Source organism: Pelophylax lessonae (assembly GCF_965119305.1).
Source record: "Pelophylax lessonae genome assembly, chromosome: 4".
NCBI classification, from domain to species: domain Eukaryota; kingdom Metazoa; phylum Chordata; class Amphibia; order Anura; family Ranidae; genus Pelophylax; species Pelophylax lessonae.
This window is the reverse complement of record NC_138771.1, coordinates 505332068-505349020: the sequence shown is the minus strand read 5'-3', so window position 1 is coordinate 505349020 and position 16953 is coordinate 505332068. Positions and strand designations below refer to the sequence as shown.

Here is a 16953-nt window from a genome sequence, read left to right as displayed (position 1 = left end):
GGATGCCAGCCTGTCGGGCTGGGGTGGTGTTCTGGGCGTTCTGTCCGCCCAGGGGACCTGGTCGGAGGGGGAGTCTTCCCTCCCGATCAACATTCTGGAATTGCGTGCGATAAGGCTCTGTCTTCATCGCTGGACGGACCGGCTGCAGGGCTGCCCGGTTCGGGTGCAGACGGACAATGCCACGGCGGTGGCCTACATCAACCACCAAGGGGGCACCAGGAGTGCCCGAGCGGCTCGAGAAGTGGCTGACATTCTATCTTGGGCCGAGACTCATGTCCCGGCGATAACAGCGGTTCACATTCCGGGAGTGGAGAACTGGCAGGCGGACTATCTGAGTCGCCAGACCCTGGATCAGGGGGAATGGTCTCTCCACCCGGCTGTCTTCCAGATGTTGTGCGCGAAGTGGGGTCTTCCAGATGTGGACCTGTTCGCGTCTCGCCTCAACTACAAGGTGAAGAGGTTCGTGGCAAGGACGCGCGACCCTCGGGCAGACGCGTAGGACGCGTTAGTGGCCCCGTGGCATCAGTACAGGCTGATGTACGCGTTTCCACCGATTCAGTTGCTGTCCAGGTTCCTTCGCAGGTTACACTCGGAACGCAGCACGGTGATTCTTGTGGCACCGGACTGGCCTCGCCGGTCCTGGTACGCAGACCTCGTGAATCTGGCGGTCGACGCCCCTTGGCGTCTGCCTCTTCGAGACGATCTACTGTCTCAAGGACCGATTTACCATCCTGCTTTACAGTCGCTGGCTTTGACGGCCTGGCTGTTGAGACCGAGGTCCTGAAGGAGAGGGGTCTCTCTCCAGAGGTAGTTCATACTTTGATCAACGCGAGGAAGTCTTCCTCGGGGAAGGTTTATTACCGTACTTGGAAGGCCTATTTTGCCTGGTGTGAGTCCAGGGGGTTTTCACCCCGCACGTACTCGGTTTCCCGTGTGCTGTCTTTCCTTCAGACGGGTGTCGATCAGCGTTTGGCGCTGGCTACGATAAAGGGTCAGGTGTCTGCGCTGGCCGTTCTGTTTCAACGTCCCGTGGCTTCCAACTCCTTGGTTGGCACCTTTATTCAGGGTGTGCGGCATCTGGTTCCTCCTAGGAGGGATCCTTTGCCCCCTTGGGACTTGAATCTCGTTCTATCTGTGTTACAACGTGCTCCTTTTGAACAGATCAGGGAGATCTCGTTGTCTATGTTGTCCAAAAAGGTCGCCTTTTTGGTGGCGATCACTTCGGCTCGCAGAGTGTCGGAACTGGCGGCTTTGTCCTGCAAGTCTCCGTACCTGGTTGTTCATTTGGATAAGGTGGTCTTGCGACCTAATCCTTCTTTTCTGCCGAAACGAGTTTCGGAATTCCATCTTAACGAGGATATTGTTTTGCCTTCGTTGTGCACGAAGCCTAAACATCCAAAGGAAGTGAGATTGCACTCTCTGGATGTTGTTCGGGCGATAAGGGTTTACCTTAAATCGACTGAGTCTTTTCGTAAGACGGACTCCTTGTTTGTTCTTCCAGAGGGTCCTCGGAAGGGCATGGCGGCTTCGGCCTCTACCATCGCCAAATGGATCAGGCAGACCATTGAACAGGCCTATGCCTTGCAGGGGAAGGTTCCCCCTGTGCCTGTGAAGGCGCACTCTACTAGATCTCTGAGTACGTCTTGGGCCTGCCGTCATGGGGCTTCTGTAGCCCAGGTGTGTAAGGCGGCGACTTGGTCGACCGTGCACACTTTCACAAAATTCTACAAAGTAGATGTTCAGGCATCGGCGGATGCTTCCTTTGGCCGCAAGGTTCTTAGTGCGGCTGTTCCCTAGGGTCCCTTGTTGGGGACTCCTGGCTGTTGGGATAGTTTTTTGTATCCCCTGGGTTTTTTTGTCTTTTCCTGGGTTGTTGCTCCTGTTGAGCACTTATTTTTGCTGTTGCCCAGCTGGTTTCCTTCCTTTGGTAAGGTTCCTTTCTTTGATGTGGAGACTGCGTTGCCTTTCGGCGCGGATGCGTTTCCCACCCCTCATGTTTGCACTGCTTTGGGACGTCCCCATATGTGACGAATATGAAGAGGCGGCGACTGTCGGAGGACGTAAGAGAAAACGGAATTTTTGTAAAATCTTACCTGTAAAATTCCTTTCTCTGAGTCCTCCGACAGTCGCCGCCCCCGCCCCTCTTTTGGGGTTTGAATGTATACTCTACTGCTATTCCACTAAAACTGAGATATGGTTGCAGGAAGTAGGAGGGTATAGACTGAGGGGACCACCCCTTGAGGGTGGGATATGTTAAAGCTTTATTGTTAACATATTCTGTTGCCTAGCTACTCCTTCGGAGCAAAGTCTAATACCCCATATGTGACGAATATGAAGAGGCGGCGACTGTCGGAGGACTCAGAGAAAGGAATTTTACAGGTAAGATTTTACAAAAATTCCGTTATTTTGCATCCTTATGTCCCCTGGGCAGCTATAGATATGAGTAATGTCTTTCATCCTTAGGGATTAAGACAGGCTCTGACATCACCATCCTAGAGAGCTCCCTTGATGCATCAGTGGTGAGCATGAAAAGCTGCAATTTGTAATTCTAGAACATGCATTACATCACAATTAGCGAGAGGCTTGAGGCGGAATTCTGGATGCTGGTGAGTGCTACTGAAATCCCTGCTTCATCCACCTAGAGGCAGCTTCCTGGAGATTGGCCTCCCTGCAATCTCCAACCCAGGAAATGTTCACTTTCTGACAACCAATATGTGATCGTAGGACAGCTGTAGTCATTCATGGGTTAACAGGAGCTTGGTCATTTATATAGCTGCTAATGCAGTTCCTCTGCTGGACTTTGTTCCTCTTTCTAGGTGATGTCACCTTATTGTCTACTCTATTGCATCACTTGAAATGCTGCAAAGCAGCCAGAGTCCTGCTCCATTAATGATGATCGTTGTGCAGCAGGACAAGCCAAGCTATTAATCCTGCCAAACTATAGCCAAAGGATGATACCTAACCTACCGGACCTACTGCTGATTCCTTAGTTGTGAAGTTTCATGTGAAAACCATTCCTGAGCAAAACCGACAGCCAAGAAATTCTCAGTCACAAAGGCAACATACTCCAGCTCCATTTAATATTGAAACAGTGCTGCCAGGTGCAGAAAATGAGAAACATTGAAGGTTACCCTTCATGGCTTCTCTACCTGAAAATGCTAGATGCCTGGCTTCAATACTTTGAGGTTCCGACCTAGAGCAATTATGTAGACTAGGGCTTCTGACTTTTCCCTGACTTAATGGAAACTGTCAGTTTGCCTATTAGGGCTAGGTTCACACTTATGCATTTTGCAGCGAATTTGCAGAAACGCACTATAGTCCATTTACCATTAGTTCCTATGGGTCACCTTCACATCTATGAAAGTTCCACTAGTGTTTTTGGAAAGGTGCAGAGACATTTTTATGAGCAGCACGATGCCTTTTTGGCTCCATATACTTCTATTAAATTGCATTGAAAATACATCAAAAACATGCATTTTTGATGCATTTTCCTGCATGACAACAGACACCTCCTCCTAGCAACATTAACGCATCCCAAAAATGCATTAGGAATGCATGAAAAACGCACAGATAAATGTACAACGTCCTGGGAGATGGGCCTCAAAAATGCATAACTGCACATGCATAAATCTGAACTTGGCCTTAGGGAAAAGTGACCGAGCCATTTTAAAGACCATATCCTGACCCATTCATGCTTGCCTTCGCCACACTTGTATAATGTTTGTTTCTCTGTCACAGACCCCACATATCATTCAGTGGTTTTTGGGCAGCCAATCAACATTCCTGAACATTATGTGAGGGAACAGGTCACATCTTTAACCCTAAAAGTTTAGCACCATCCATGGAGGGCAGGTAAAGTTAGTATAAGTGTGTGGAAAGGTGAGGGGGTTTGTCGCTTTGCCTGGATTATGAATAGGTCAGTGTGACTAGATCACTTTTAAAGCCCAACATTCTTTTGCAATGATTTTTGAGGTTTTTATTAAGAACATAAGAATATAATACAGCACAGTAACCATTCTTGGTCCAGCTTAGTACATAGTACTGGATACAGACTGGAAGAATGAAAGTTTAACAGCTCAATAACTCTCAAACCTATGGGTATCCACCAGTTTATTAGTCAGGTAGCAAAGCCATTGGTGACAGATAATCTTAACATTATACATGAGATGCATAAGTGCCATCACCCAAAAAAAAAGCAACAAATACAAAAAATAGAAGATCCAAGTAATGACGGATCAATATTTGTTCAACTGAAATCAGGTAAGGAACAGTAACCTGATCGATTGCATGGACTTCTGCAAGTACAACATTTTATCTAATACCGAGGTCACAATGAAACAACAATGACTTGGAACATAAACCAGCTTATGGAGAAGAATAAAGGATAAATAAAAAATCCAGTGGAGAGAAAGGTGAGAAAAGACTAGAAAAAGGTACGGAAGACCGATTACCAGGCATACACCCTGTTATGCAGTAAGAAGGGTTCTGAAAGATATTCAGGGATTCCATGTTTTCTTGAAGTAGGTCTGCTTATCCCAAATGATAGCCACCAAACGTTCATTGATCATGATCCAAGTTAATTTATCATGATCCAAGTTAATTTTGCCTTTAATAGTTCAAAGGGAATCATAGGTGATCTCCAGGATCGTGCAATGGATATCCTAGCTGCTGTGAATATGAACGCCATTAGGTATCTCACATCCCAAAATCCCCTCCACCGGCTTCCCCAAGAGGTCCTGCTGTGTGGAGTCTTGGATCGATTCACTTGGGTGAGTAGATAAAATATATGTAAGGATCCAGAACCGTCTTACTTTGCTGCTTGTCCACCAAGTGTGGAGGACTGTTCCCTCCTGACCACAGCCACGAAAACATCTGGAAGAATCCCCTGGACAGAGATCGCCAATCTGACTGGAACCAGATACCATTGCAGGAAAACTTTTATGGTTCACCTCGATCAGGGAGGTATTAATGTATGATTTAGAATTGAATTGGGCCAGTTTCCCCCACTCCGCTGCTTCTAAAGGCCCGTACAAACGTAGCGATTGTTGGCCGTAAATATTCGGCCGCCGAACGATCGGCCGATTGTCGGCTTGTTAGTATGATGCTTCCGACAGCTGACAGCGCATTTTCGGCCGAACAGAATCTGTCGTGCAGACTTTAAAATATTTGTTGGCCGTCACCAGAACGGCTGACAAACAGCAGATTAGCAAGACTAAGCATGCTCAGAGAAGAAAAAACACATGGAAAGTTAACCATCACATGACATCACTTCTGCAGTCGGCTGTTGTTGGCCGACAAAATTCGTGTGCAGTCTTTAGCACTTTTCAGCCGACAGGACAGCACCGGACAAAAGACGGCCGACATTCGGTACGTGTGTACGGGGCTTTACTCTTCCTCCAACTCCTGTACCCATGGTACCTTGTAAAGTAACTTTAGTAGACCCTTCATATCGTATATTTTAAATCCTAGCTCTGTGACCAATGTGTTTGTCCCATTTTTCCTACACAGGTATTACTTCGGGTCGAGGAAGTCTGTCACTAGTGCGTTTATTAGTATTCAGAAAATGTGTTATTTGGGAATATATGAAAAGCTCCCAGGTGGGGAGGAGGTACTTCTCCTTTAATGAGCTTTTTGACCGCATTCTTCTATGGTCGCATAGATCTGTGAGACAAAGAAAACAATTCTTCATGCACCAAATGTAGAAGGGCTGAGACATGGAGTGAACATTGGATTGCCCAACAAAGGGGCCATGGGGGTATAGGGGGATTTAAATCTGTTTGTTTGCCAAAAGCCCAACATTTGCTTTAAAAATGTTCCCCAGCCTGTTTTAAATAAAAAAATAAAATAAAAGCAGTTCAGTTTGCAATACTTGCCTTCAGTCTGGACTCCACAAGATGTCTTCAGTCATCCAGGTTGAATGACACCCAGCGTCACTCAGCCTAGAAGACAGAGGCCATACTGTGAGTGCAGTGTGTTGTGAGTCTGCCTCCTGAGGGGCTCTTGCTATAGGGCCCTGTGCTCCTTATATAATGGTGCAGAGAGCACTAATGACATCACCATATACTGTACTTGGATACATAGGTAAGCATGTTAGCTTAACAGCCAAGCAGCTAGTATTTTAAGTCTGATAGGAGGTTGACCCTATGTCTCTTGAGATGTGTACTTCTGCCCTATGTATGCAAGTGGCTTGCTCTAGAGCTTTTAGGAGACTGTAGCACCAAGCATAGCAGTTCACAGATTGATTTTATGGGTGTGTGGAGTTACCCTTTAGGATTTAAGCTATAGGGAAACTTACCATTTACAAGCAGTGTGTTTGCTGAGACTTTTCATGTACTCAGTGCTTGAAGTAATAAGCCGACTCCAGGGAATTTTTTTTTTTTTTCCTGGAGAAAATCATCTTCGCAGATTTCCTTTTTAAGGCTCACGTTTGTATCACGTTTTTACGTCTAATCGCCAACATGTTTTTCCTCTCTGCATAAACACACAAGACCCTTCTTTCATCGAACGCCTATAAATAGCGCCAGACAGCCAAACTATGCAGACTTGGAAGCTGGCGATGGCATATTATGAAAATGCTCACTGTTCTCTTAATTTGTCGATCCTTTGTAAACTTAAGGGCGTTCCGCCGAGCAGGGTGACCTCAGAGCATGTCAGAAGGGACTTCTAAATTGCAGCGTTTCATATGTTCCTCCACGCTGTTCAGGGACTGGAAAGGGGAGTATGACTTGCGTAAAATCCATCTTTATTAATATTATTTTTTTTTTATATAAATCTTAAAGTGGAACTCTAGGGGCCAACAACTAAATAACGCCGCTGAAATACGTAAATGGGAGCCGTTTACATACCTAGGACTTGTAATTCTGTTCATCCAGTCCTGAGATTTACACAGCACAACTCTGGCTGGGTGGGTAAGAGACCTGGTTTTCTCTCTGTAGTACAGGTACACTTCCAGGTCTTGGCCCCCCAGCTTGTGAATGGACAGTTAAAAAAAAAAAAAGTAGCATAGTGATGATCTCATCTCTTTGTAATTCTGTTCTCTTATCAGTGTGCTAAAAAAAAAAAAACTCATCTGACTAATGACAATGTTATCAGTGTGTGTGATTATCCTCTAAAACTTTCCTTCCTTGCTTAATCTGTAATTATGTATGTACATGGTATGCATGTTCTGCTTAGTAGAGCGGCACAATGGATGTGTCTTTCAGTACTTTCCCATCTTTGTAGTTATAATGTATATGGGACAGCCATACTGGCTTATTACATCCATTTTCATAGAATTTGCGTAGCACAGTGGTTGTGACTTTCAATTCATTTCCTTCATTGTAGTCTGTAAGTATATGTACAGGGGACAGTCATCTTTGGCCTTTGCATATGTAGGATCAGGTGTAGTCCACTGGAAACAGCTGGAGGGAGAAGTCGGTCTTTACTCATTTCCTTGTAAATATCAACTATTCAGCTCTGTAAATTGGAGGCTTTTTACAAAAGGATAAAGGGAATCTGGTAAGTTTCTAAGGAAGCCTACAGTTCCACCTGTTGCCTAAGAATGAGCATGCAGAATATTCTTATACTAAACTTCATACTTGACATTAAAAAAAAAAACATCTTTACGTTGCAAGCATTATAATGAAAACTATGTATGCAGTACCATTCTGTATTCTCTTTAATAGATGTACTGCAAGTGGGTGACACAGCCAGGCACCGCGACGTACCCGTATGTTGTGGTGGTGTTCCTGGTTCGGCTGTGCACATGTGTGTGCCCCCTTATGACCCATGCTGTGTTTGGCAGCAGGGTTCAGCCAATGATTTTTGGCTGAAACCTGCTAATTAGTTGTGCCCAATCACAGCACAGTGTTCTGTGTTTACAAACACACAAAACTCCAGAACAGTCGGGCCCCGTTCACACTGGGGCGATCCGACTTCCCGGGGCGACCTCTGAGGTCGCGGTGCGAGCAGCGCGCCGCAACCTCAGAGCGGCCGGCACGGACTTCATAACATTGAAGTCTATGACGGTCGCTCCGGGTCACCCCAAAGAAGCTCCGGACCCTTTTTGTCGCTCACAGGTCGCCCCAGTGTCAACGGGGACTCACTGGCTGTTTCTTCTCCCTGAAAAAAAGGTACCCGCTCCCCCCCCCCAAAAAATGACATGCCAAATGTGGCATGTCGGGGGGTCAGGACTCCCTAAAGCGGAAGTTCCACTTTTGGGTGGAACTCCGCTTTAAGTAAAAGCAGCACACATTACACTTTAAGGCACACCGTTAGCCCCTTGATTGCCCCTTTCCAGCCAGTGTACAATATTATCACTGTATTAGTGGTATTAGTTAAACATGTGTAAATACATGGAAAATATGAAATATATGTGCAATAAGGTGCACAGTGCTACATGTCAAGTGATTGTACCAAAAAAAAAAAATTTAAACTATATGCATGTGATCAATGATCAACCATGCAATAGTTAAAATGTGTGCAAAAACATGTGTTTTACCAATAAACAATGAAATGATTTGTACAAAATGCCGTACAGAATATAAAGCATTAAATCTTACAATATCACTGAAAAAAATAAATCCCAATTCATATCGCGGTCAAATGTTAAAATATAGAAATTAAAAATGATCCAAGAAAAAATATTTTTTTTATCCATATTCACATTAATCATCTTTAAAAAGTGAATAAAGTTAGTTAAATTGATAGTGTTCTAAAGAAGTCCCAAGATGTATTCCAATAAAGTGCAACAACAAAAATTGTGCAAAATGTGCAAATTGTGCCAACTCTTCAGAGGTGATGTCCACAGTGGGGTGTCCTTTGTGCTGCTTCCACCAGTCCCCCTCTAAAGTAACTCACCGAATGGAATGGCTGGTCAAGTAATAACTGTGCACCTTATTGCACTTATATTTCATATTTTCCATGTATTTACACATGTTTAATTCGTTATACACTTGTCACTTTAGGCCGCTTATTTATACATTTGCGCCGATTCTTATATCTTGGTTTAGATACACTATATTGTTTAAAGTATTGGGACACCTGCCTTTACATGCTCATTTACTTTAATTGCATCCCAGTCTTAGTCGGTAGGGTTCAATATGGAGTTGGCCCACCTTTTGCAGCTATAACCGCTTCAACTCTTCTGGGAAGGCTGTCCACAAGGTTTTGGAGTGTCTATGGCAGGGGTGTCCAAACTTTTTTTCAAAGAGGGCCAGATTTGATGAAGTGAACATGCATGAGGGCCAACCATTTTGCCTGACATTCTTTGGACCATTAAAATTAAATGCAAATTAACTATTTTATGCAAAGTTTATTGCAAATGGCATAATTTTCCATTTCGTCACACGGATGACAAATCTAAACAGGTGTTATGCCAGTTATCATGGAGAGGGCGCTGGTCCTGTCATACTAGAGCCAAATTTATTTGTGTTTTTTAGTGCTCCCTTATCAGGCTAAGTCTGAGGCCAAATTGAGCAAGGGATATAAAGCTGGTGGGGACGGGCGGTGGATGTTAATATTTAGTGTATTCACAAGTAACATGGGCGTTGAAAGATCCAGAGATCCCAGTGGTCCTGAGCAGCGCTCTGGGATTCACAGGGGCCACAACAATAGACTTTTCCAAATTACCTGTGGGGCCGTATTAAAGCGGCCCGGGGGCCGCAATTGGCCCGCGGGCTGTACTTTGAACATCCCGGGTCTATGGGAATGTTTGACCTTTCTTCAAGAAGCGCATTTGTGAGGTCAGGCACTGATGTTGAAGGAGAAGACTTTGCTCGCAGTCTCCACTCTAATTCATCCCAAAGGTCTTCTGTCTGGTGGAGGTGCAAGCCAGCCAAATTCCTCCACCCCAAACTTCCTCATCCATGCCTTTTATGGACCTTGCTTTGTGCACTGGTCTAAAAATAATTTGGTGGAGGGGATTATGGTGTGGGGTTGTTTTTCAGGGGCTGGGCTTGGCTCCTTAGTTCCAGTGAAGGGAACTCTTAAGGCATCAGAATACCAAGACCTTTTGGACAATGTCCTGTCTCAACTTTGTGGGAATAGTTTGGGGATGGCTCCTTCCTTTTCCAACGTGAGCACAAACCAAGGTCCATGAAGACATGGATGAGCGAGTTTGGGGTGGAGGAAATTGGGTGGCCTGCACAGAGTCCTGACCTCAACCCGATAGAACACCTTTGGAATGTATTGGAGTGGAAACTGCGAGCCAGGCCTTCTCATCCCACATCAGTGCCTGACCTCACAAATTCTCTTCTGGAAGAATGTTCAAACATTCCCATTGTGGTCAGCCTTACCCATAAGAGTTGAAGCTGTTACAGCTGCAAACTCAATATTGAACCCTACAGACTAAAGCCCCGTACACACACGCAGATCGTCGTCATACAAACGTCGGCGGACGAAAGATCTGCCGATTGTATGCGTGTTAGTATGGTGCCTCCGACAGATGTCTGCACACAATCTGCGGACAAGAGTCTTTCTTGCAAACATGAAAATTTTTGTCTGCAGACACCAGAACGGACAATTGTTTGCCTGTCAGTACAGAAATCAGCCGACAGACCGCAGATTTGCAAGACTGGGCATGCTCAGAAAATAAAAAACACAGGGAAAGTTAACCATTACATGACATCACTTCTGCAGTCAGCTGAAGTCTGCGGACAAAATTCTTGTGCTGTCCTTGTGCTGTCTTTGCACTTTTCAACAGACACCAACATCCCGGGGAGAAAAGACGAACATTTGTATGACGACGATCTGCGTGTGTGTATGGGGCTTAAGACTGGGATGCCATTAAAGTTTTTCTGTGTGTGTGTTTGTGTGTGTGTTTTTGTGTTTGTGTGTGTGTGTGAGAGAGAAGGCAGGTGTCCCAATACTTTTGAATATATATATATATATATATATATATATATATATATATATATATATAATTATGCACTAATTATTTTCATCCTTTATCTCAGAGCTGCTGATCTCCTGCAGCCTTTTTGCAGCCACATCCTCGCTATATGCACTGCAGTCTCCCTTACAGCATGCTCCTGGCCAGGTTTTTCTCAATCTGTGTTTTCTCTTAACCATGCATGTGTGCAAGCATTATGGCGGGGGGCTTGCGCAACATGCTGGGGCACACATGCTTAGTGTGGTCGCTTAGGTGCTGTGCAGGCTCTTGGGCTGCTTGGGGTGTGCATGCCCAATGTGGCTGGGTCCTTACTGATTAGGGTGGGTGTGTGACACGTGGCCAATACTTTGAGTCATAGCCCTACAGAATCATATAATAATTGCACAGTTTGTGCTCCCAGACTGAAAGTTCAGGTGAAGTGCACCACAGAGGGGCAGATGTTTCAAAATGTAAGTGTTTTTGGTGGAAACTAAAGAGAAGGATATTTAACAGTTACATGGAACTCTACAGGTAAAACACTGAAGGATTATTACTGTTTTAAAGAGTATATAGGACTATAGTGATTGGGTTCTAGGTTATATATCTTCTATTTTACCATTCTAATAATTCACAAGCAGATGGTAGCAGAAGAAAGCTCTGTTTTTCTGGACAAAAGTCATGGTGTGTAAATTGATGGCGCTAGATAAGTATCTATAATTAAATATTTAAAATATCAGGTTCAGTTTGTTGGGCTGCTTTATAGAGGAACAGTTGTCAATTTGTCACACCTACAGATGTCCTGAAGGGGGACAAGGCTGGCGATTGTGAAGCAGCTAATGTGCGTCCAGGGGTTATGAGCGTGTTGATTCTTGAAGCACCTTGGAGTATCTGGAGAAAGTTCATGTTTCACTTGTGGCAGGTGCTTCCTTCCTCCACCAACTGTTTTTCACTTCCGATGGTTCCATTGCCAGACGTTTTATGACCCCACCCAGCAGCGCCCAGATAATACTAAGCTCTCGGCTCTATGTTCCAGCTCGTGTCCTCTGGGTAGTGTTCTGTTATGGGTTTTTTACCTTCCTTATATTGCATGAGACCGGGTGGCAGGTTTAGCAGGGAAATACAGTTGGTAAGTAGGATTTAATTTCACAAAAGTATCGGGAGTGTTTTGCAAAGCAACTTTATTCATGGGAACCTGTAGTCTATTTCTCAAACAAAAAAAAAAGTGACTCTTCCATTAGGGAAGGTATGAGCTGCTATTTCTGGCCCTCTTTCAAAATGCTGATTGCTTTGTCTGGCTATACAACTTTATGAAGTCAGAAACCCAAAGAGCAAATACCTTTGTTCAGAAGAGCGAATGCTGCTTAGTTCACACAGAACGAATGTACATGTAGTTCACAGGACAAATGGCTATGCAAGTTTTTTTTTTTTTTTTTTATTATTATAATCGGGCCCCTTTCACATGGGCATGTCGATGTGGCACATTTAGGTGGTTGGAAGCGTTTTTAGTTTTGAGTACGGTTTACTTAAAGCGGAACAAAATTTCTGTAAACAAAGAAGGCTCTCGTGCTAATATGGGATAGAAAGGGGAGGTTGTTGGGGGAGTAGAAGGAGGGAGGTTGCAGCTAGCACTGATAATTTATCCTTAAACTACAAATAAATAAATGGTGTAGGCCAGAGTAGTGCTGCGCTACCTCTTGCCTGATAGGCGGTATATCTAATCACTGACAGTCAAAAATAAGTAGCTCTATAGATCAGAAAAACAAAATGTAAGTAAATACAGATCTTCTCATAGATAAATATGTAAATAAACAAGGTATATGACTAGAATTTCTATCTATTATCCATAAATATAGCAGTGCAAAGGTAGAGTGCCGTGGGTAGTGCAAAAACTGGTTGGACACAAAGTGTGTATTACTGGGATTGCCAAAAAAAGTGCCTTGTGCTAACGGATAAAACACTAATACAAGGTACAAAATAAATATTATACATATTGGTGCTGGTAAATACGTGTATAAAGTGACCATGCTGATACTTACAAGAATTCAAAAAAAATTTTTTAGCTGGAGAACAGGTACATATTCAAAAGGTTATAGTTGTAAGTACGCCTTATTATAAATAAAAGCAGTGGTGGTATATAAATAAGTTCAAATAAAGTGCATAGTGCAAGGATCTTGGGAATGAAGAAAGTAAATGGAAGTCTCTTCACTGTGATTTGGTGTGGTAACAGTGCTTGTGCTAAGCCAAGTGCTGGGTGCTGGTGACAATAAGGAAATCCGAGGTATATGTGCAGATGGACGTTACCGGGTACCTCCAAATAAAAAGTGCAGGTGATGGACCATGAGGGGACCTAGGGTAGTGCTGCGCTACAAAAACAGTGTGGTTGGCCTCTCACCTGTCACTTTTTTGTGTAAAGCCTGTAGATGGGTATGGCTGCATGGTTCCAGGGATGGGTCCCTCTCCTGGTTCCTGGTACTGGTCTGTCCTCTGGTAAAGGGGGGGGGGGGGGGGGAGTGTGGGGAATCGCTCCAGCAGTCCCAGGGTCTTGTGAATAGGGTCTTCTATGATCCTAGGGATGGGAATTCCGCTACTCCTGGCAGAACTCTTAGAGATGGGGTAGCAAGCAAGAAGCCTCTCATAGTGTAGTATGTCAGCAAATTTATTTTAAAAAAATAGCAATAACTCACATTTAAAATCACTGTCAGCAGTAAGGTGAAATGAATGGAGGTAATGTGCGTCTCTTCCTCATACGTCTGGAAGTGACCTCGTGGTCAATCACCTTTCTATTTGGAGGTACCCAGTAACGTCCATCTGCAGATATACCTCGGATTTCCTTATTGTCCCCAGCACTTGGCTTAGGAAAGCACTGTTGCCACACCAAATCACAGTGAAGAGACTTAGTTTATTTTCTTCATTCCCAAGATCCTTGCAATAAGCACTTTATTTGAACTTCTTTATATACCACCACTGGTTTTATTTATAATAAGGCGTACTTACATCTATCACCTTTTTGGATATTTACCTGTATGTACCTGTTCTCCAGCTAAAACTATTTTTTTGAATTCTTGTAAGTATGAGCACGGTCACTTTATACACATATTTACCAGCACCAATCTGAATATTATTTATTTTGTACCTTGTATTAGTGTTTTATCCGTTTGCCAAAAAAAGTGCCTTGTGCTATCACAGTAATACACACTTTGTGTCCATCCAGTTTTTGCACTACCCACAGCACTCTACCTTTGCACTGCTATATTTATGGATAATAGATCGACACTCTAGTCATATACCTTGTTTATTTACATATTTATCTATGAGAAGATCTGTATTTACTTACATTTTGTTTTTCTGATCTATAGAGCTACTTATTTTTGACTGTCTGTGATTGGAACAAAATTTCTGCTGTCAAAAACTGCAAGCAGGCAGGCTCTTTATTGCAGAAGAGACATGCAACAGCTCTTTTGTGATAAAAGAAACCTACCTGCCTGTGCACAGTCGTCTTTGGAATGTACAGTGAGCTGCACAAGCACAGCTAAGTTTACATTCCAGCACAGTGCCTGTGTCCTGGAATGACTGCACTCCTGTGCAGATGCAATGAAGATGACCAAAGACAGGCGTCCAGCAGAAGATGTTGGCATGGAACGCAGACCATTAAAGGAAAGGTAAGTTTAGCGACCCTTTATTTTTACAGCCCGAAATAAAAGTAGACCTTACAAAGAAATTTTTTTTACAGTAAGTACCTACCTTTCTCAGGCTATTTTGTGTGATGCAATGTCATTCATCCTGAATGGCATCCCAAGGCATCTTGTCTATGCATTGTCGTGTGTTTCATTGCACAAAATTCTGCTTGTACCTTATTTTATTTTTTTTTTTTTTTGGTGCGTTAGCCTATGCAAATAAATGATCTGCCTTAAAGCAATGCATGCCAACGCACAGCATAACACTTGTGACATGTGAATCCCAACACCAACAAGGTTAAAGAAAACATAAAAACATGTTGCTGGTTGTGTTGTAATAAAGGTCAATAGGGTGCGTTGCTTGTAGCCCTGTTGAGTATCCATAGCAGGATTAATTTCTCTATGGCAGGAAATGGGGTGCCCATGCAATGCTGCCTGGCGAAGCAATGGCTGTACCCTTAAGCATGACTTGGGATCTTCTTTTGAAACCTTTTGCCTGACATCTTTTACTAATTTGTGTTTTTTAGCACGTGTTACTATGGCAGTGACAGCTGGAAATGCCACTTCCCCTATGAGTAACCACACCCGCGAGAGAGTGACCGTTGCCAAACTTACCCTGGAAACTTTTTATAGCAACCTCATCCTGCAACATGAAGAACGGGAGACCAGGTACTGCTTCACTGATGACCATACATATTTCAGTTTAAAGTGATTGTAAAGCTTAATAACTTTTTTTTATCAAAAAATAAACATGTTATACTTTCCTGCTCTGTGTGTTTTTGCACAGAGCAGCCGCAAACCTCTAATTCTAGGGTCCCTCTGCCGATGCTCCTCCCACCACACTGAGTGCCCCCATAGGAAGCCGCTTGCTCGATTCCCAAGCTTGGCTGTTTGCACTCATTCAGACACACAGCCGGCTTGGGCCCGCCCCCTGCTCTCTGGTCGCAGGTTTTGACAGACAGCAGCAAAACCAATGGTTCCCATGTCCCTCTGCCAAGCCTGTGTGAGCAGGAAGAAGGGAGAACAGCTGCTGCAGATGTGCACAGTGCTGGATTGATATAAGGCTTAGGTAAGTATTTAGGGGGGGGGGGCTGTTGAGGAGCTACTATTAAAGTTTTTTTTTTTCCCTTAATGTAGAGAATGCAAGGTAAATAAACCTTTTTCCTTTACAATCACTTTGCCACAATCTAAGATTAATCCATCTAGCCCTGTAAAGCAAAAATTGCTCTACATACCTTTTCTGCAGCCAATGTGGTCCGGTCCCACGCTGAGCTGTCTGTGGAGGCTTTCTCTATGTAGGTGTGTGCGGGAGAAGCAGCCGACAACAGAAGCCCCATAGGAAGTCCATGGGTGACGTCACTTCTCAGGCATTTCCCAGCTGTTGTCGGCTGTCTCTTCCATACAGCATCCACCCAGACCAGACCTAATCTGCTGCAGAAAAGGTAAGTATAGCCATTTTTGCTTTACAAGGTTAGATAAATTAGTCTTCGAATGTGGCCACCAGTAGATTTAGAGTTAGGTTTAGGCTCATTGTCTACTTTAAGATTCCTTTTACTTTTCCTAATTCTGTAATTCTAATGTTGCCTAATTACTGCAGCGTGTGGCAGTGTTTTTTTTCTTAGATGCAATTTGATATTTAAGTGATTGCACAATTTCAGTCTGATGTAAAATTTTCTGTTTTACCCAGTGTACTTTTGTGGATTTCGAAGAGTTAAATTGCCTTAGGGTCCATTCAGATCTGTGTGGTGGTGAAACATGGGAAAACACAAGTAGATTATTTAATCGCAGTTCATTCTGAAAGCTTCCCCAAAACATTTAACTAACTTGAAACGATTCTGTGTCAGAACAAAGTAACTCCCATGCAAGTCATCCAGGCCCAGCAAATAAAGAAGCCAAAGACTAAACTCGGAAGATAATTGATACGCTGATGACCTAGGGGAACACGGACATTGCATCATTGCAAAAGATCGCTTTGCTAAGCAAGTCTGACATACTGTGCAAATATGTTGTCCATATTTGTACATGACAAAAAATCTAAATTTTGAATTTAGTCTGGTGATTTGACAGTACAAGCAGCTTGGGAACCTCCTTTCTTTAATGTAATTTTTACAATACTGCTTGGGTCATTTTCCACCTGTAAAAAAAACACAGCGCATTGAATAGGTGAGGTCATGGCTCTCCTGCTTTCATGTGCTTGAATGCACATGCACATGTAGCAAAGCCTGATTAGTTCCCTCTTCAAAGGTGAATGCTGGCATACGGGAAGTTTATTGGATACTTGCACTAGGTGCACATGAAAAACCTATTTCTCTTTCGTTCATTGACGGACACAGCTCCTGTCATTCGTGAACATTGGGTTATACTGCCCCATACAGGAGTAGGACACTAGGCAGAAAAAAACTTCAGACTACACCCATGGGCAGTCCTGGA

General features: G+C 43.7%; 1 protein-coding gene across 2 annotated transcripts in view; it reads left to right on the top strand.

Annotated features, from left to right (window-relative positions):
• The first annotated feature begins 11839 nt into the window (after window positions 1-11839).
• The window catches only part of STK38L (serine/threonine kinase 38 like), a 55738-nt gene continuing 50624 nt past the window's right edge, over window positions 11840-16953 (top strand). For both annotated transcript variants that reach the window (XM_082252930.1, XM_082252929.1), the window contains exons 1-2: window positions 11840-11975; window positions 15051-15192. In XM_082252930.1, the coding sequence (XP_082109056.1) occupies window positions 15062-15192 (131 nt within the window). In that variant the 5' untranslated portion in view covers window positions 11840-11975; window positions 15051-15061. The remainder of the gene's footprint in view (window positions 11976-15050; window positions 15193-16953) is intronic.